The sequence below is a fragment of the Pleurodeles waltl genome, chromosome 5 (assembly GCF_031143425.1).
Source record: "Pleurodeles waltl isolate 20211129_DDA chromosome 5, aPleWal1.hap1.20221129, whole genome shotgun sequence".
NCBI lineage: Eukaryota > Metazoa > Chordata > Amphibia > Caudata > Salamandridae > Pleurodeles > Pleurodeles waltl.
The window spans coordinates 120791484-120812482 of NC_090444.1; the positions used below are offsets into that span (position 1 = coordinate 120791484).

The following is a 20999-nucleotide window of genomic DNA, read 5'->3' on the forward strand; positions in this document are numbered from 1 at the left end:
TCCAAAGACCCAATACGTATACAAGAAAGTGTCTTAGAAGTGGGGGAGTGCACAGGTATCCTTTTCAGGTCAGTCTTAGTTCCAGACAGCCAGTGGGAGGTAATTAGCCCCTTTGTGTGAACTCTAGTCCTTACCCTTTGAGGTGTAAGTGTGAGCCCTTCCTAACCTGCTCCCCAGAAAGACCCATCAGTTTGCAGATGAATGCAGATGTGGCCAAGTATCCTGTGTTGTGGGTGTCTGAAAGGAATGCACAAGTGTAGCTGTCACCTACCCCAAGCCAGACCTGTATTGGAGATAGGCTGAAGACACGGAGGACAGGAAGTGCAGAGAAATGCCTACCTTGTAAAAGTCGCATTTCTGAAATAGTAATAATAAATCTAACTTTACCAGCAAAGAGGATATATTATTAGCATTCCAACGGTACTAAACATGATACTGCTACTCCTTTCAGATCAGGAATTGCAGTGTAAAGATTCTATAAGGAATTCCAAATGCTGGCCTGTGAGAGGGGCAGGCCTCACAGTAATGAAAACGTGGTAAAGTGCTCAGAGTTTTAAGGCCAAAAAAAAGATACAGCAACAAAACAAAGGCAAAACGTTTGGGAGTAAGACTTAACACTGACCATATGTGTCAGATGGTGGGCTATCTTAGTAACTGGGTCAAGTTACGTGACATATTGTTGTAGTCTCCTCTACGCTCATATTGAACAAGAAGTCAGAAAAGTGTCCATTACTGGTTTTCAGTGATGGTGGATCAGTGAGACCAAACCTCAGACACTACTGATGACTGTTAAGTCTGATGCATCAGTGTTTATATTTTTTCCTGTACATTTAATTAATGAAACATGAGGATGTAATGTACCAGAGGGATTCATGATGGGAAAGACTCATAATAAAGTTGATTATGAATTCTATGTCTCCAGCCACACTTCTAGAGCTAGTGGAGGGATTTGCCACTGGTATTGGATTTTTTTCTAGGCTGTTTGTCTCTAGGATGCCCTGCCCCCTTGAATGTAAGGTACCATATGAGATGATAGCTAGGGTACTGAGCGAGCCATACACTCTGAGGAAAAACAGATACATCTCCCACACATAGAAAGTTAATGACCTTGAAAATCGAGGCATTTTTACTTCAATCGATAGCTCAATGTTGATGGAGGTGCCTAACTTGGTCAGGAGTAAGGTTTCAGTGGTGAAGCATGCCTTGATTTTAAAGAGGTCAACAGTGAAGCTCTCAAGGGTGAAGATATTGACACTGAACTTTACAACGCCAACCGGGACCAGGATTGCCGTGATGTTGCCATTTTTCAGATTGACATGATGGGAAAACTAAAAACGTTCAGCCAGTTAGAGGGCCTATGTCCGAAAAAAAAATATTTTGGGAAAAGGTCCCAGTAAAAATCTGCTCCCTTTGTTTGCCTCAGCAGGTCTCATTTGCACAAAAATCTGTCTTCTCGCCAAAGGATGGATACTTATGAAAACATACTGAGCACTGGCCTTCTGGCTGATAATAACAAGTAAGGAGAAATTCTCCATCAGAAAAAATAGAAAAGACAACTTCATATCTCCAGAATAAACAAAGCCATTAGCGTTGTTAATGTTTTTAGCCATGTTGCATATGGCAGAAAGTAAATAAACAAGCCGTATGACATAGTCCGGTTTCGCTGCGTTTTTTTTTTATTTTTTACTTATGACTGCCCTTTTTAGTACTAAAATGTAGCAATAATTGTGTTCAGTGGGCTTCCTAAAACTTTTGGCCCCTGTGCCACTGCACCTGCTGCACCATTCCAATCATGGGTTTCCTAGACCTTTTGTCCCAGTGCCACTGTGCCTGTTGCACCATTGAAATCATGACCCTAGTGTTTGAAAGGTAACCACACTTGTGACTACTTGTTTAGTAAAATAAACAGTTGAGCAATAATTGGGTTCAGTGGGTTTCCTAGAGCTTCTGGCCCCTGTGCCACTGCACCTGTTGCACCATTCCAATCATGGGTTTCCTAGACCTTTTGGCCCCTGTGCTACTGCGCCTATTGCACAATTTATATCATGACCATAGTGTCTGAAAGGTAACCACATTTATGGCTAATTGTTTAGTAAAATAAATAGGGCAATAATTGGGATTCAGTGGGTTTCCTATAGCTTCTGGCCCCTGTTGTACCATTCAAATCATGACCCTAGTGCCTGCAAGGTAACAGCACTTGTGACTGCTTGCTCAGTAGTAAAATATAGCAATAATCAGTGTTCAGTGGGTTTCCTAGACTTTGTGGCCCCTCTGCCACTGCGCCTGCTGCACCATTCAAATCATGACCCTAGTGCCTGCAAGGTAGCTGTGAAGACTGACTGGCCCTGTTCGGTCCAAATACTCAGAGACTGATGTAAATTAAATGTTGCAAAGACCACTGAAACAGTTTATGCTATATTGGAATGGGTGTCAGTAGTTTTACATTAACTCACTGCTGACATCCGGATGGACCGCACGTAAAAGTATTTCTCACAAGCAAAACGTGTGTGCCAGTTAAGAAACTGCCCACTGTATAAAGTTATTTTTCTGCATTCGGACAAAGCTATGGGGGACAATTCAGCAACCACAGTGCAGCACTATCAGCCGGGAGTGAGTAAGCCTGCATCTTCCAGTCCATGCTTTACCTTTAGGGCCCAAGGCATCCGGGCTGGTTACATAAGAGCAGCGGTGGATGGTGCCAGCTACACAGGGCTGAGAGAGGCGCCGTCAGGCAGTGAGTGATCATGGGTGCGAACAACAGACAATGGTCACAGCGAGTAAAATGGGATGTTACTAAGAGCAAGTCCTAACAGTGCAGTGGTGAGACTGGAAGATCTTGGGGGTGTCTAAAGGCAGGTCCAACGATGGGTACTTGAAGTTAGTTGTACGTGTCATAGCCTTTGAAAATGGTATCATACAGAATTGATACATATTTTCCACCAAAAACAAGTTACTCGTTCTGTGACAACTTCCTGGTGATGTGCACAGTGACAGAGTTTTTATGTTTTCGCAGCACTATCATGCAACGATGATCAGGCACCTTAGCATCATTACAGCCATTTACAGAGCTGTCATGTTTTGTCAGAAGTGAATATCTGACCCCAGAAGTAACAGAGCAGACACAGAGGTACCTAAGCAACAAGAGGAGGAGGGTAGGCTTAGGTAACAAGAAAAACAGGCACCCTCGGAAGCCAGCACCTGTCACTTCACCTCGGTCTTTGAAAGCCCAGCAAATGTGATGAGATAAGAACAACATTTACAGGCCATTTATTACAGAAAACGAGTTTGTGGAAGAAGACTATGAACACGGCTTTTGCATGGGGAGATACAAACGCGAGCAGGGGAGCCTAAAGCAATTAAAGCCAGCAAATCAGAAGCAAGAAAACGTGAGTTACAAAGCCAATGGCAAGCAACGGGTAGAATGCATTCCCAGGTCAACTTTTGAAACTCCATAGGATGTCTTCCACATAACAGACAACTGCCTGCCTGGTAAGGGCTGCCTGGTAAGCTGCAACCTAAAAATGGAATTTAGAGGTAGCCACACTTGGACATCGAGTGCAATCAAACAACTAGAAGTGGAATGGATTTTTCCAGTGAAAAATAACAACTATCTAAGTAACTCTGCTATGCATTCTGAGAGAGTGCAGCTTCTCGAATTCTTAAAACAGAAGGCACAACATTCCCAAATGCTTATGACTAGAAGCACCGGTTTCTACTCTGTTTTTTTCTTATAACTTATTTTTAGAGTAGTATTTTTAGTATTTAAATGTGATGGTTTTGACTAATGCCCTTTGTTAAAAAAATATGCATGATATCTTTAGAAAATGATAAATAAAATAAAAATATAATGTAAAATGTGTCGTGGGATCCTGAACATGCAACTAGGCTATGCTTACCAGTATCAGAACATCACATTACAGATATGAAGAAATTATAGCATGATGACTATCAACAAAATGTTTTTTTCCACCTCAGGGTTGCAAGTGATATCAAATAGACAATGAGAGCGAACAGTGAGGCTTCAATCATATACCTTGGAAACCCAAGCTGGAAATCTCTGTTACTGAGAGCTGCATATCTGCAATATACAGGGAGTGCAGAATTATTAGGCAAATGAGTATTTTGACCACATCATCCTCTTTATGCATGTTGTCTTACTCCAAGCTGTATAGGCTCGAAAGCCTACTACCAATTAAGCATATTAGGTGATGTGCATCTCTGTAATGAGAAGGGGTGTGGTCTAATGACATCAGCACCCTATATCAGGTGTGCATAATTATTAGGCAACTTCCTTTCCTTTGGCAAAATGGGTCAAAAGAAGGACTTGACAGGCTCAGAAAAGTCAAAAATAATGAGATATCTTGCAGAGGGATGCAGCACTCTTAACATTGCAAAGCTTCTGAAGCGTGATCATCGAACAATCAAGCGTTTCATTCAAAATAGTCAACAGGGTCGCAAGAAGCGTGTGGAAAAACCAAGGCGCAAAATAACTGCCCATGAACTGAGAAAAGTCAAGCGTGCAGCTGCCACGATGCCACTTGCCACCAGTTTGGCCATATTTCAAAGCTGCAACATCACTGGAGTGCCCAAAAGCACAAGGTGTGCAATACTCAGAGACATGGCCAAGGTAAGAAAGGCTGAAAGACGACCACCACTGAACAAGACACACAGGCTGAAACGTCAAGACTGGGCCAAGAAATATCTCAAGACTGATTTTTCTAAGGTTTTATGGACTGATGAAATGAGAGTGAGTCTTGATGGGCCAGATGGATGGGCCCGTGGCTGGATTGGTAAAGGGCAGAGAGCTCCAGTCCGACTCAGACGTCAGCAAGGTGGAGGTGGAGTACTGGTTTGGGCTGGTATCATCAAAGATGAGCTTGTGGGGCCTTTTCGGGTTGAGGATGGAGTCAAGCTCAACTCCCAGTCCTACTGCCAGTTCCTGGAAGACACCTTCTTCAAGTAGTGGTACAGGAAGAAGTCTGCATCCTTCAAGAAAAACATGATTTTCATGCAGGACAATGCTCCATCACACGCGTCCAAGTACTCCACAGCGTGGCTGGCAAGAAAGGGTATAAAAGAAGGAAATCTAATGACATGGCCTCCTTGTTCACCTGATCTGAACCCCATTGAGAACCTGTGGTCCATCATCAAATGTGAGATTTACAAGGAGGGAAAACAGTACACCTCTCTGAACAGTGTCTGGGAGGCTGTGGTTGCTGCTGCACGCAATGTTGATGGTGAACAGATCAAAACACTGACAGAATCCATGGATGGCAGGCTTTTGAGTGTCCTTGCAAAGAAAGGTGGCTATATTGGTCCCTGATTTGTTTTTGTTTTGTTTTTGAATGTCAGAAATGTATATTTGTGAATGTTGAGATGTTATATTGGTTTCACTGGTAATGAAAAATAATTGAAATGGGTATATATATTTTTTTGTTAAGTTGCCTAATAATTATGCACAGTGATAGTCACCTGCACACACAGATATCCCCCTAACATAGCTAAAACTAAAAACAAACTAAAAACTACTTCCAAAAATATTCAGTTTTGATATTAATGAGTTTTTTGGGTTCATTGAGAACATGGTTGTTGTTCAATAATAAAATTAATCCTCAAAAATACAACTTGCCTAATAATTCTGCACTCCCTGTAATGTTGTGTATGCCCACCACACCCATTCTCTTCCCCTGCACAGCTAATCCTCTAAAACAGCTTCACAGTGGAAGAGCAGCTGTGGAGAATCCATACACACAGAATTCCTCACCTCCTTCAGACATCTACCCTAACTATATTTGAAAAACAATACTGTAACCTGCTGGCCTGCCACCCACGCCCCCAACCACCCTCATTGGTGCCTTTCTACTCCAAATACATTTACAAAAGCTCTGGTGCCCTGTTCCTTTTCTACACAACTCTAAAAGGAGCCTTCTCTTCACTATCCCCATCCCAAGATTAAAAAACACAGTACCTCGCACCAGCAGAGACCAGTGGCTGACAAGAGATGGTGGGTGGCAAAGGGCATTCTCCCATCTTCCTCAGGTGTGTGGAAACCCACGAGAGATGGGAGAGGGCGCATGGGGTTGCTAGCTGCCATTCTGCTACTTTGTAGGTATTGCTGGAGACCTGGGCAAGAACGGAGGAACTACAGGGTAGCACGCGCTTCCCGTGGTGGCATCACCACAGTGGGCACAGACGTTTGTGTGTGACATGGTAGCAGTTAATGACTGGATTTAGAATATGGTATTCGTGCTACTGACTCTCAACCATACAACACACCTGAGTTGTGTACAAATGTTGCAGTGAGCTTTGAATGAACTATAAAGCTCCAGCAATAACCTATATTTCAATCAGTACACATATGGTGAAATTAGTAAAAAGCAAAGCATAAAACAGGAAAAAACGCTTCTTCACACGCGGTACTCAAGCCTTCAGTTTATGCACCAAGTGGTTGCTAACAAGGGCCGGACGGCAATTATAATCTTGTGCCAAAAGTTCAAGGGCTTAAGAAACGGGCACTTGATATGCACAGGGCTCCCAAGGATTAGCGTGGACATTCCAGCTCTAGATGAGGAGCCGACTGCACACAATCACTGAAAGGAATACATTTTAGCTAGACGTTTGCCACCCACGCAACTTCTAATTTCGCAAAGGTCTGAATAGAGTTAGACAGAACATGTTGAAGATGAAGAAAGACCGAAAGGTGTATTACATTGTACTCAAGTTAGCGTTCCGTGAGTTTGAGAAGGCACTTGGTGCATGAGGGAGGAAAAGCTGCCGGCCCAGGTGTGCATCGTCTTCATGTTCTAAAAGAGTTTGCGGTCCCGAAAGCAACTGATCCGCTCAAAACAATAATTATCATCAATGCTACTTCAGAAATCCAAGTAACTCTAACTAATCTTCCTCCACCCTTCCATACAGAAGGGCCCCACCGCCCCTCCCACTTTCTACAAATCGAGCAACATCTACCATTCAATAATATCTCACAATCACCTTCCGAAGCCCCCAGTTCAGCTCCTTGCTCTTCCCTCCTTTAAAGAGGTTGCCACAACCATGCTACTACTTTTACTAATATCAGTCTTTACCGTGCACCGTCTACCTCTTCTCTCCATGCTCCTCCCTCCTTTAAACAGACTGCAACAGCAATGGTTGTGGTGTTTACTACAGGGAGTGCAGAATTATTAGGCAAATGAGTATTTTGACCACATCATCCTCTTTATGCATGTTGTCTTACTCCAAGCTGTATAGGCTCGAAAGCCTACTACCAATTAAGCATATTAGGTGATGTGCATCTCTGTAATGAGAAGGGGTGTGGTCTAATGACATCAACACCCTATATCAGGTGTGCATAATTATTAGGCAACTTCCTTTCCTTTGGCAAAATGGGTCAAAAGAAGGACTTGACAGGCTCAGAAAAGTCAAAAATAGTGAGATATCTTGCAGAGGGATGCAGCACTCTTAAAATTGCAAAGCTTCTGAAGCGTGATCATCGAACAATCAAGCGTTTCATTCAAAATAGTCAACAGGGTCGCAAGAAGCGTGTGGAAAAACCAAGGCGCAAAATAACTGCCCATGAACTGAGAAAAGTCAAGCGTGCAGCTGCCACAATGCCACTTGCCACCAGTTTGGCCATATTTCAGAGCTGCAACATCACTGGAGTGCCCAAAAGCACAAGGTGTGCAATACTCAGAGACATGGCCAAGGTAAGAAAGGCTGAAAGACGACCACCACTGAACAAGACACACAAGCTGAAACGTCAAGACTGGGCCAAGAAATATCTCAAGACTGATTTTCCTAAGGTTTTATGGACTGATGAAATGAGAGTGAGTCTTGATGGGCCAGATGGATGGGCCCGTGGCTGGATTGGTAAAGGGCAGAGAGCTCCAGTCCGACTCAGACGCCAGCAAGGTGGAGGTGGAGTACTGGTTTGGGCTGGTATCATCAAAGATGAGCTTGTGGGGCCTTTTCGGGTTGAGGATGGAGTCAAGTTCAACTCCCAGTCCTACTGCCAGTTCCAGGAAGACACCTTCTTCAAGCAGTGGTACAGGAAGAAGTCTGCATCCTTCAAGAAAAACATGATTTTCATGCAGGACAATGCTCCATCACACGCGTCCAAGTACTCCACAGCGTGGCTGGCAAGAAAGGGTATAAAAGAAGGAAATCTAATGACATGGCCTCCTTGTTCACCTGATCTGAACCCCATTGAGAACCTGTGGTCCATCATCAAATGTGAGATTTACAAGGAGGGAAAACAGTACACCTCTCTGAACAGTGTCTGGGAGGCTGTGGTTGCTGCTGCACGCAATGTTGATGGTGAACAGATCAAAACACTGACAGAATCCATGGATGGCAGGCTTTTGAGTGTCCTTGCAAAGAAAGGTGGCTATATTGGTCCCTGATTTGTTTTTGTTTTGTTTTTGAATGTCAGAAATGTATATTTGTGAATGTTGAGATGTTATATTGGTTTCACTGGTAATAATAAATAATTGAAATGGGTATATATATTTTTTTGTTAAGTTGCCTAATAATTATGCACAGTGATAGTCACCTGCACACACAGATATCCCCCTAACATAGCTAAAACTAAAAACAAACTAAAAACTACTTCCAAAAATGTCAGCTTTGATATTAATGAGTTTTTTGGGTTCATTGAGAACATGGTTGTTTTTCAATAATAAAATTAATCCTCAAAAATACAACTTGCCTAATAATTCTGCACTCCCTGTATTGTCAGTGTTTATCTCGCTGTTTTTTGCCTTTAAGCTGGACTCGTGGCATCTTCTGTGCATTAAAAATACTAATAAAAACAAAAAATGCTGCAGTATTCTCCTAGTGCAGCCAATGTACGGTGGCCATCTAAGCATCTATGTTGAGCCCTAATGCGAGTTTGATGGAATCTATCGGTGTGAAGAACCGCAGTGGATACACAGCCAGGTCCCTTGGGCGGGCTGCCGTTCACGTAATGTGCCTGGTTTAGATTGGGAACACGGAAATGGAAAGGTGGGGAACCCGGGGTGGTGAAGAAGGTATACTGTAAGTGGGCAATGTACTTAAGGGGAGAGTGAATAACTTCACTATATGTGAGCAATGAACAATTCTACTTTTTTCATCCATATCTGTAGTAAAGGTCACTTGGATCACATTACAGAAACATGTTCAGCAGCTGATTTGTGTAACTGTATACGGACGAATCATTTGTAGTAACATTTCCAATCAGTGGACAACTTTATCAGTCCTTCTGTCCTCGGGTGAGGGTGAATGGTTTGCGTACAATATTCTGGTCCCCCCGAGCTTTCCCTCTAGCCCCTGTTGAGCCAGCTCTACAGTCGAAAGTGGGAAGGAGCATTTTTACACCATTGAGCTAATGTCAAAGGTGATCATTTGCACAAGCAAATGAAAATGATTTGCTATGACACGCTTCGAATCAGAAAGGCAAACATATCTGCACTGGAAGGGAAAACGTGAAGTCTGAAAGTGATAACATGGATGGGTTCCAAGCAACACTGTTTGTTCAGACCTTGCTTTATACTCCAAACATGTTGGTGGAAATAGATAGGATGAAGCCCTCCAGGAGGAAACATGATTGCACTAAGAGCTTAGACACTGTCCTGCCTAAGGGGTATGATGAGGAACCGTAGATGGGTTAACACACAAACTTAATTAGCGATCAGACTGTCATGGATACCAAGAGCAAGTGGGGCTTAGTGTAACAGACTGCATTAGTACTTTGGGGGAAAAAACTCCCACCAAAGCAGTAATCTAGTACCATATTAGGTACAGCGATTCAGTGAGAAAAACCTGGGCTAATCTCTGTTTGCGATGGCAGGAAGGAGTCATCATGTTCTTAGAAACATGTGACTAAAGAATTTCATTAGAAGCCAAACAATATTAAATTAAATTCAAGAAACCAATAAGCAAAAACCAAATAACTAAAAGGAATAGAACGTAATGATTAAAACAGGAACATGATTAAAAATATTGGTCAAGGAAATCGGGAGAATGCCAAAACACCTGTAGGAGAGTTAATTACTGCCACTGGAGGAAGAAAAACTTTGTATAACAGCGTTGATGACTATCCAGGCTTCAGACAGATTTTGACAGGATTTTCTATCATAACTTCGGTGTCGTCAATGAACTCACACTTTTAAAAATGTCACTGAAGTTTTCCCTTTAAAGATTATGCAAGCAGGCCTTGTAGGCACCGCTTATGAATAATGTTGTAGATTATGTAACGGAGAATGCTAACCCACAGGCCAGAAACAGTTTACTTTTACAAAGGTTGGCTAAAGGTTTTGGCTGTAGCCTTTTAGACCTGAAATCACAGTCCTGATTCCATACTTTTAAAGTGACACATATGGGTAGTTATTAGACCCGATTTTTTCCAATCTTGCTACGATTTCATGTAAACAAGCCATTCCCATTCCATGGTCTGATCATTTTGTGGTGGAATTTTCGATTGTACAAAAACAGGGTCCGACTTTTTCCTCTTCCTTCGCCAAATCCAGTACTTATAGGAATTGGATAAATTTAGATCTTAATATTATGAACTCGATGTTGGAAAAAACCTTACCTTTAATCACGAGTATAAGAGATGACGGGGTTATTGCTGACTGGCTTTCATTTGCCACTGATGAATGTCTTCCTTTATCTAATAAAAAGAACAAACAGGGCTACCAGCATCCTCCCGCCCCTTGGTTTTCAGAAACCCTTAAAATTGAAAAAACAAAATGCAAGAACTTGGAAAGGAAATGGCGAAAAAATTATGACCCAGACAGGAAAGCTACTTACAAACTAGCCCTTCTTAATTACCATCGATTATGTAACACCGCGCGCGCCGAATATGCCACCGACATTATTTTACAATCCCAGAACTGCCCCAAAGTGCTTCTTTGAAGTAGTACAGGAACTCTCTGGTGACTCTCGCCTATCTAAGCCTCCTGACTTGGATTCCAAAAAATGCAATGGCATCCTTCTTTGTGGATAAAATTGACAAAATTTATGCTGAATTCCACAATTACTCTAATCATCCCAGTATTAGTATTAAATCCCAATCCACTCACTTTTTATCTTCTCCTATCACTCAAGAAACGACCCAAGATAATAATTCTAACTTACTTAATGAATGGCTCCCTATGGATACTGCTTCTTTTTTTAATATTCTCACAAGCATTAAATCTGGCTCCCCGCAAGATCCCATCCCAATCACAGTACTTCAAAAGTTAAATCCCCCCATACTTCTCTTCATTATGCAGTTTCTTAACTTGTCACTTACCGAAGCTTATGTGCCTGCATTATGGAAGCATGCAATGGTTCTCCCTTTACTTAAGAAAACTAACTCTGATCCTGAAATTTTCTCTAACTTTCGCCCAATTTCTCTTTTGCCTGTTTTTTCCAAAATTTTGGAAAAACATGTTAATCTTCAATTATCCCAGTTTGCAGAAACCAGTAACATTCTTCATCCATCTCAATCTGGTTTTCGTGCTGGCTATTCAACTGAGGCGACCTTACTGGGCGTGACTGAAAATATCCGCCAACAAATTGACAAAGGAGAAACAGTAGCTCTTATCCTATTGGATTTAAGCGCAGCGTTTGATACTGTATCTCACTCATCTCTCCTAAAAATTCTCAATATCAAGGGCATTGGCGGCAAAGCCCTCCTGTGGTTGTCCAGTTTTTTATCTAATAGGACTTTTCAGGTTTTCTCCCATACAGCTTCCTCTTTGACTCACGCATCCCCTCATGGAGTTCCCCAGGGCTCCATTCTTAGTCCACTACTTTTCAACATATATGTCAGTCCTTTGGCGAGCATAGCAGAACAAGCTGGTCTAACTATCTTTTCTTATGCCGATGACACTCAACTTATTTTTTCACTCTCCTCCAAAGAAACCGTTAATCCTCCCTCTCTGCAAATAGGACTATCTAAGATAGCCAATTGGATGCATTTTAATAAACTCAAACTTAATGGAGAAAAGACAGAACTCCTCATTTTTGGAAATAAAAAATCTCTCTGGGGCCCCCAACATTGGCCCTCTGAATTGGGTGCCCCCCCAATCCCTTCCCTCTCTGCACGTAACCTGGGCATCTTAATTGATGATCAGTTGACTATGAAAAAACAGGTGACCAAAGTAGCTTCTACCTGCTTCGCTATCCTGAAGTGGCTTCGTAAAATTCTCTGGATGCTTCCTGTGGCTGCCCAGAGAACTGTGGTCCAAGCGCTGGTTATTTCTAGACTGGACTACGGAAACGTGCTCTATTTAGGTGCGAATAAAGAAGCTCTACACAAACTGCAGGTTGTTCAGAACTCGGCGGGCAGGCTTCTTTGCCAACTTCCCAGAATCACGCCTACTTCTGGTGCACTTCATGAACTTCATTGGCTAAGAATTGAGAATCGTATCAAATTTAAAGCCCTATGCTACATGCATAAAATTAATATGGGCCTAGCTCCCAACTACCTTAAAATCTTGGTCCAACAATATCGGCCCTCTCGTCCACTTTGATCCTCTAATCAACTAAAATTCCAGGTGCCCAAATTCCGACGTGCTAAAATGGGGGGACGCTCTTTTGCTTTCCTAGCTCCCTCTCTCTGGAATTCTCTTCCTTCTTATTTACGTCATGAAAGGGTGTTCATTAGATTTCGAAAGGAGCTTAAGACATGGCTCTTTAACCAGTAACTGCCCAAGCTGCTCGCTTGAGCCTGCCTTTGTCTTGCATTGTCTTTAGCGCCTGGAAACCTCCGGGTAGCTGTGCGCTATATAAAATCAATAAACAAATAAATAAATAATAATAAATAAATAAAAAATAGTGTAAGGTAGCCCACATAAATGGCATATTTACCTTTGCTTAGGTTTTAGGGTGAGCTTAGTACAGTATTCAACTATGAGCAACTATGACCAAGTGCAAGAAGGCAATAAAGAGAAAGCAGTGGAGAAAATAGTTCAGAATAATATAAGCATGAGTTTGAGAATATGATAATGCTGGGCTTCTCCATGTCACTTCAGTTTCTTTTACTTTCTTAGGCAGCCAAAAAGGTTGGCACGTCCCAACAAGCATTGGCAAAGCCAATAGGTCTCGTCTATACAAAAGCTATTGGCTTTGGCTATGTGTTTTTGCCATGTTGTACACCAATGTGGCTGCTGTTCAGCATGGCTAATAGTTGGTGGCGTGGAGTGTGGCAGAGTGGATTTGTTTTTTGTAGAGTGTCGTAGAGTGGAGTAGACGGAGTACAGTGTTGTGGAGTTGTGCAGAGGGAAGGAGAGTTCAGTGGATCAGTGGCAGAGAATGTCGTAGACTACAGTGTCTTGGAGAGGAGTGGTGGGTAGAATAGGTTGGAACAGATTGAGGTAGTAGGGTTGACTGGACTGGAGCAGAGTGAGGTGGATTAGATTGGGGGTCTGGATTGGATTTGAGTGGGGTGGAGTGCAGTGCAGTGGGGTGGATAAGATTGGATTGGGGTGGGTGGATTACATTGGAGTTTTAAGACTGGATTGGGGAGGATTGGATTTGAGTGGGGTGATTTGAACTGGGATGGTTTGGAATGGAGTGGGGTGGACTGGGGTATATTGGATAGGACTGGAGGAGGAGGACTGGATTGGAGTGGGGTGAATTGGAGTGGAGTGGGGTGGACTGGACTAGAGTGGGGTGGATTGGGGTAGGGTGGACTGCAGTTGGGTGGACTGAACTGGTGTAGGGTGGATTGGACTGGTGTGGGGTTGGGGGGTTACATGAGGTGGCCTGGATGGACTGGATTAAGTGGGGTGGACTGAACTGGGGTCGACAGAAGTAGAGTGAGGTGAATTGGACTGGACTGGAGTGGGGTGGATGGGACGGCCTGGATTGGAGTGGGGTGGGGGATTGGATTAGGGTGGGGTGGACTTGGGTGGGGTGGGCTAGATGGGATGTGGTGGACTGGATAGGGTGGTCTGGATTGGAGTGAGGTTGATTGAAATGGGGTGGGGTGGATTGAGTGGAATGAGTTGGATTGGATTGGAATGAGGTGAAATGGATTGAGCTGTGTGGATTGGGTTGGCTTGGGGTAGAATGGAGTGGGATGAGTTGGATTGGCATGGGGTGAGGTGGATTGGAGAGGATTAGATTGCAGCGGAGTGGACTTGGTTGGAGAGAAGTGGATTGGATTTGATTGGATTGGGGTGGTGTGGATTGGATTGATATGGACTGGATTGGGGTGGGGGATTGGGGTGGGGTGAATTGGACTGGAACAGGATGGATTGGAGTGGGGTGGAATTTCTGGAGTGAGGTGGAGTGGACTGGACTGGAGCAGGATGGAATGGAGTGGGGTGGATTTGATTGTGGTGGATTGAGGTGGAGTGGACTGGGTTGGAGTGGACTGGATTTGAGTGAGGTGGATTATGGTGGATTGGACTGGAGTGGGGTGGATTGAGGTGGTTTGGAGTGGGGTAGATTGGAGTGGGATGGATTAAGGTGGACTGAATTGGGATGGATTAAGGTGGATTGGATAGGATGAATCGGAGCGGGTGAGTGGACTGGACTGGACTGGGGTGGACTGGGTTTGAATGGGGTGGAATAGATTGGATTGGTGGGGTGGATTATTTTGGATTTGGGCAGGAGCTACTCCTCTGCAGTGGCAGGGGGGTGGTGCCCCAACTGGCTGAGCAAGCAGATAAAAAATAAAATGATAGAAAGCTATTGTTTTATTTTTCACCTGCTGGTGCATCCAGCAGCGTGTATGGGGGAGCAGGGCTGCCCCACGGGAGGTCGGAGGAGGGAAGACTGCACTAAGTGCTCATGTGTGTTTGACACCAGACGAAGAGGAGCGACGAGCGAGACAGCATGATGCGGCGGTGACGAGGAGGAGAACTGGTAAGTTGGTTTTCTTTTTTTTCCTGTTTTCCGAGTCCCCGTCGTGAGCCTCCCCCTTTGACATATCCGGCAGCCGCTGCAGGATTTCAGTGAGGAAGATTGGAATGGGGTTAATAGTTTCGACTTGGAGTTTAGCTGATTGGATTGGGACAGATTGTTTTGGGTTGGAGTTGGGCAGATTGGAGTGGGGTAGATGTCAGTGCAACAGGTTGTTTTGGATTGAGGCAGATTGGAGTGGGGAAGATTGTTTTGCATTGGGTGGGGCAGATCTAAGTGTGCAGACTGTTTTCGATTAGAGTGAGGCAGATTGTTTTGGACTGAGTGGGGCATATTGTTTTGGATTGAAATAGGCAGTTTGTTTTGGATGGGAGTGGAGTAGATTGGAGAGGGGCAGATTGTTTTGGATTGGAGTGTGGACGATTGGAGTGGGGAACACTGGAGTGGTACAACTGTTTTGGAGTGGAGTGGGGCAAATTGTTTTGGATTGAAGGGGGGCTGATTGTTTTGGGTTGGAGTGGGAGAGATTGAAGTTGGGCCAATTGTTGTGTAGTGGGGCAGACTGGAGTGGGGGATTGCAGTACAGCAGATTGTTTTGGGATGGAGTGGGGCAGACTGGCGTGGGGCAGATTGTTTTGGATTGGAGCGGGCAGATTGTTCTGGACTGGAGTGGGGCAGATTGGTTTATATTGGAGTGGGGCAAATCTTTTGGGATTATTTTAGTTTGGAGTGAGGCGTTTGTTTTGGAGTGGGACAGATTGTTTTGGATTGAAAAGAGGCAGATAAAGTTGGATTGGAGCAGATTGTATTGGAGTGGGAGAGATTTTTTTGGGTTGGAGTGGAGCAGATTGTTTTGGACTGGAGTGGGACAGACTGTTTTGGATTGCAGTGGGGCAGATTGTTTTGGGTTGGAGTGGGGCAGATTGAAGTAGGGTGGGTTGGGAGTATTGGACTGGGGTGGATTGGATTGGGTGGGATGGACTGATGTGGGGTGGATTTGCGTTGGTTGGAGTGGGGTGGATTGTGGTGTACTGCACGAATATGTGTTAAAGATTGTGGTGGTCATTCCAACCCTGGCGGTCGGTGTTAAAGCGGCGGCAAAACCGCCAACAGGCTGGCGGTAAATAAAATGCAATTCCGACCCTGGCGGAAACCGCCAACAGAGACCGCCACTTCAACACACCGCCCGCCATGGCGGGACAAACAAACAGTGCGGCGGTCACCGCCAACAGACAGGCGAGAGACAATGTACCGCCCACCCTATCACAACCCACCAATCCGCCACCTATTCCGGGGCGGTAGCCCCGCCGATAAAAACACGGCGGAAACAGCCATTTCAAACAGAAAACGCTCACCTCCATACACCCCACGAGGAATCTGGACAGCATGGAACCCGAACTCCACATCCTCCCAGCGATTGTCTTCCTGCTCCTCTACCAGGAGCACGAATGCCAGCGCAGAAGACAACGGTGAGTACTGCACCTACGACACAGGGGTGGGGGGAGGCAAAAAAGTACGGGGACACACATATGCGACACACCCTCCCTCACCCTCACCCACTACAACACACACATCAATGCATAGCAACACATCACAGTTACCCCCCCAAACCTCCCGGAAGAATGCAAAGACAAAAGGAAATGATTATAAACTATGGAATATATTGTATGACAGAGTATAAAATATATCACACATCTAAAACTTTATATACATAAATTGTCCAGTCCGATATGTGTATCAGGCATTGTTCACGGGCCACTGGGCCCAAATCACATGGGCAAAGCCCACACAGGATACCTGACTCCAACGGAGAGAACACTGCAGGGGCATCAGATAGGAAAACTACAGGCACCTCAGGGGGAAGGGAAGGGTGGGCACCTCAGCCAGATGAGTCCACGACGCCAGATCCACGAGGGGCCTCCATGGCCACTGTTCCATCCTGGGGAGTGCAAAGCCACAGTCTCTCAAGTCAATATCAGTGGGTGGGTTGCCCACTGTGCCATCCTGGGGAGTGCAAAGCCACAGTTTCTCAAGTCTCTACAGTGGGTGGCTTGCCCACTGTGCCATCCTGGGGAGTGCAAAGCCACAGTCTCTCAAGTCTCTACAGTGGGTGGCTTGCCCACTGTGCCATCCTGGGGAGGGCAAAGCCACAGTCTCTCAAGTCATTATCAGTCTCCACTGGTACTGGAGGGGGACTAGTGCCCAGAGTGCTTTGTGAAGCTCTGCCCGACACAGGTGCGGGCCTGCCCCTTCTGCCAATGGGCCAGCGGTGCTTGAGACGGCGGTGCCCAGCGGAGTGGTGCTTGAGACGGCGGTGCCCAGCGGAGCGGTGCTTGAGACGGCGGTGCCCAGCGGAGCGGTGCTTGAGATGAAGGGCCCAGCGGAGCAGTGCTTTGAGATGAAGGGCCCAGCGGAGCAGTGCTTTGAGATGAAGGGCCCAGCGGAGCAGTGCTTTGAGATGAAGGGCCCAGCGGAGCGGTGCTTGAGATGAAGGGCCCAGCGGAGCGGTGCTTGAGATGAAGGGCCCAGCGCAGCGGTGCTTGAGATGAAGGGTGCCCAGTTCAGCGGTGCTTGAGACGGCGGTGCCCAGTTCAGCGGTGCTTGAGACGGCGGTGCCCAGTTCAGCGGTGCTTGAGACGGCGGTGCCCAGTTCAGCCGTGCTTGAGATGAAGGGTGCCCAGTTCAGCGGTGCTTGAGACGGCGGTGCCCAGTTCAGCGGTGCTTGAGACGGCGGTGCCCAGTTCAGCCGTGCTTGAGACGGCGGTGCCCAGTTCAGCCGTGCTTGAGACGGCGGTGCCCAGTTCAGCCGTGCTTGAGACGGCGGTGCCCAGTTCAGCCGTGCTTGAGATGGCGGTGCCCAGTTCAGCCGTGCTTGAGATGAAGGGCCCAGAGGAGAAGTGCTTGAGATGAAGGGCCCAGCGGAGCAGTGCTTGAGATGAAGGGCCCAGCGGAGCAGTGCTTGAGATGAAGGGCCCAGCGCAGCGGTGCTTGAGATGAAGGGTGCCCAGTTCAGCGGTGCTTGAGACGGCGGTGCCCAGTTCAGCGGTGCTTGAGATGAAGGGTGCCCAGTTCAGCGGTGCTTGAGACGGCGGTGCCCAGTTCAGCGGTGCTTGAGACGGCGGTGCCCAGTTCAGCGGTGCTTGAGACGGCGGTGCCCAGTTCAGCGGTGCTTGAGACGGCGGTGCCCAGTTCAGCGGTGCTTGAGACGGCGGTGCCCAGTTCAGCGGTGCTTGAGACAGCGGTGCCCAGTTCAGCGGTGCTTGAGATGAAGGGTGCCCAGTTCAGCGGTGCTTGAGATGAAGGGTGCCCAGTTCAGCGGTGCTTGAGACGGCGGTGCCCAGTTCAGCGGTGCTTGAGACGGCGGTGCCCAGTTCAGCGGTGCTTGAGACGGCGGTGCCCAGTTCAGCGGTGCTTGAGACGGCGGTGCCCAGTTCAGCGGTGCTTGAGATGAAGGGTGCCCAGTTCAGCGGTGCTTGAGATGAAGGGTGCCCAGTTCAGCGGTGCTTGAGACGGCGGTGCCCAGTTCAGCGTTGCTTGAGACGGCGGTGCCCAGTTCAGCGGTGCTTGAGACGGCGGTGCCCAGTTCAGCGGTGCTTGAGACGGCGGTGCCCAGTTCAGCGGTGCTTGAGACGGCGGTGCCCAGTTCAGCGGTGCTTGAGACGGCGGTGCCCAGTTCAGCGGTGCTTGAGATGAAGGGTGCCCAGTTCAGAGGTGCTTGAGACGGAGGTGCCCAGTTCAGCGGTGCTTGAGACGGCGGTGCCCAGTTCAGCGGTGCTTGAGACGGCGGTGCCCAGTTCAGCGGTGCTTAGGATGACTGTCCAGTTCAGCGGATCCGCCCATGGCGTGGAGGTCATTCGCCACCTGACCTGTGGCTGGCTGTGCCTTCCTGCCCACCTGGGATGGGCCTGGTGGGGCCCTCCTGGGCTGCAGTACCGGGCCTGTTGGTGTCCTCCTGCCCACCTGGGATGGGGCATGCGGGGCCCTCCTGCACAGCTGGGCTGCTGGCGGTCTTGTCGGGCGTGCTGCCCTTCCCAGCCTTCCCTGTTCGCCTGTGGCCCTTCCCCACCTTTGGCGGTGTGCCAGCTGGCACAACACTCCCTGCCGGAGCCATGGTTGGTTCCAGGTGTTGCAGGCCTCTCGCGCCGGCCACTCACAATCTTCGCATGTTTTTGCGGGGGTGGGCTGGCCGTGCCCTGGCTCCCAACTGAACTGGCTGACCTTGAGGGTGGGGGACTCCACAGTCCATGGCAGACTGTCTTCACAGGGCCCGCTTTTGTGGTGGCTGAGGTGCTGACTGGAGTCCTATTAGATGGACGGGGTGGGGGAGTTGTTGGAAAGAGGTCAAGTTTTGATAGAAAAATAAGTTTAGAAAGAGAGGGACGGGTAGGTGTAGTAGGTATGGGAGCGGAGGAAGAGGTTGTGGTTGTAGGAGTTTGAAGTCTGCTGTCTTTTGGTGCAGGTGCTTGGGCTGGAGGCTGTCGTGAGCTGGATGGCTGTTGGGTGGGTGGCTGCAGGCGTTTGTGTAGCTTTGAAGAGGGGGTGACAGACACACTGGGAGAGGATACAGGGGACGTATGAATGGTAGTGGGGGTGGTGACTGCACGTGTGCGGGGGGTTCTGGTGTGTGTGCTGTTGATGGACGTAGTGGCTGAAGATGTTGTGCATGCAGGTGTGAGTGAAGACGTGACAGGGAGGGAGGAGGGAGACGAGGAGGAGGGGGACACAGTGGAGGCAGTGGGTGTTGGTATGTCTGCATGTGGATGTTGCTTGTGTGAATGCTTGTGTGATGTGTGGTGCTTATGTCTGTCTGAGCTTCCCTTGGGTGTTGAGGTGTGTGCAGGCGGGTCTGATGGTGTGTCTGGGATAGGCAGAGGTACAGGGGATTGGGTATGGGTGGAGGAAGTTGGAGGGGGGAGGCTAGAGACAGGGACAATTGCTGCCATCAGTGCTGAGGCCAGAGTGTTGAACGATCGCTGATGGGCAGCCTGACCAGAATGAATGCCCTCCAGGTATGCATTACTCTGGTGCACCTTCCTTTCTACACCCTGGATGGCATTCAAAAGGGTAGACTGCCCAACAACGAGCGTCCTCAGGAGGTCAATGACCTCCTCACTGAGGGCAGCAGGGGTGACTGGGGCAGGGCCTGAGGTGCCTGGGGCGAAGGAGATGCCCACCTTCCTGGGTGAGCGGGCACGGGGCAAACGCTGAGGGGCTGCTGGGAGGGCGGTGCTGGTGCGCTGGGTGGCGGCTGTACCTGTTGGTGCGGGGGGCACGGATGTTGCCGCCACCACAAGGGAGCTCCCTTCAGAGGACGAGTCGCTGTCACTGACATCCGCACGAGTCCCCGCTGTGGATCTCCCCTCGCCCTCCGTCTCACTGGTGAATTCCGATTCTGTTGCCTGGCCCGCCATGGCCATGTGAGATGCAGCTCCCTCGTGCTCCGATGCCTCTTCTCCTCCGCCTGATGATGCTAATGCACAAATGAACAGGAAGACAACAAAAAAGGTGGGTGGGGAAAAATAAAGAAATGTTGAGTGCATGCATTGGCGACACCGTTGGCGGACAGGACAGGCACAGAAGCCCCCTGCACTACGCCGCGCACTTGGGGTCGACTACGCAATCCGTGGGACATGGCCTACAAGCCTATGGGCGACCTCTGCTCACATACATGACACAAGGCAATGAATAGCTGTACTTGGCACCCTACAGAGGTGGGGGGCGGGGGCACAGGGCCATGCCTTACGGTGGGCCTAGCCTACAGATATCGCCCTGGCCTAGGGATACCCACAGCCCTCCTCCCCCACCCAGACCCCTCCACTGCGCGCAAAGTCACCAGGATTTGAGTGTACTCACCCCCCTGTGTCTGCTGTGATGTCCTCACGCGCCCATCCAAATCGGGGTAGGCCACCGCCAGGATCCGGGACATCAGGGGGGTCAAAGTACGACGGGCACCCCTCCCACGTTGGGAGGCCATCCCCAGCTGAGCCTCTGCCGTCTTCCTGCTCCAGCGTCGGATGTCCTCCCATCTCTTCCGGCAGTGTGTGCCCAGTCTCTGGTGGACCCCCAGGGTCCGGACGTCCTTGGCGATGGCACGCCAAATATCGATTTTCTGGAGGGCGCTGACCTATGTGACATGTACAGGGAGAGAAGAATAATCATCACCTTCT

The 20999-nt window shown here is 47.7% G+C and overlaps 2 protein-coding genes across 3 annotated transcripts in view; both read right to left on the minus strand.

Moving 5' to 3' along the window:
* Nucleotides 1–20999, minus strand: part of ELP3 (elongator acetyltransferase complex subunit 3) — a 709210-nt gene that overhangs the window by 46623 nt on the left and 641588 nt on the right. The gene's annotated exons all lie outside the window — the stretch shown is intronic.
* LOC138295190 (myb-related transcription factor, partner of profilin-like) overlaps nucleotides 1–20999 on the minus strand; it is a 56984-nt gene that overhangs the window by 35665 nt on the left and 320 nt on the right. The window contains exons 2-3 of the mRNA XM_069233383.1: nucleotides 20686–20956; nucleotides 20003–20302 (exon numbers count right to left, since the gene is read on the minus strand). Coding sequence (XP_069089484.1) covers nucleotides 20003–20302; nucleotides 20686–20956 — 571 coding nt within the window. The remainder of the gene's footprint in view (nucleotides 1–20002; nucleotides 20303–20685; nucleotides 20957–20999) is intronic.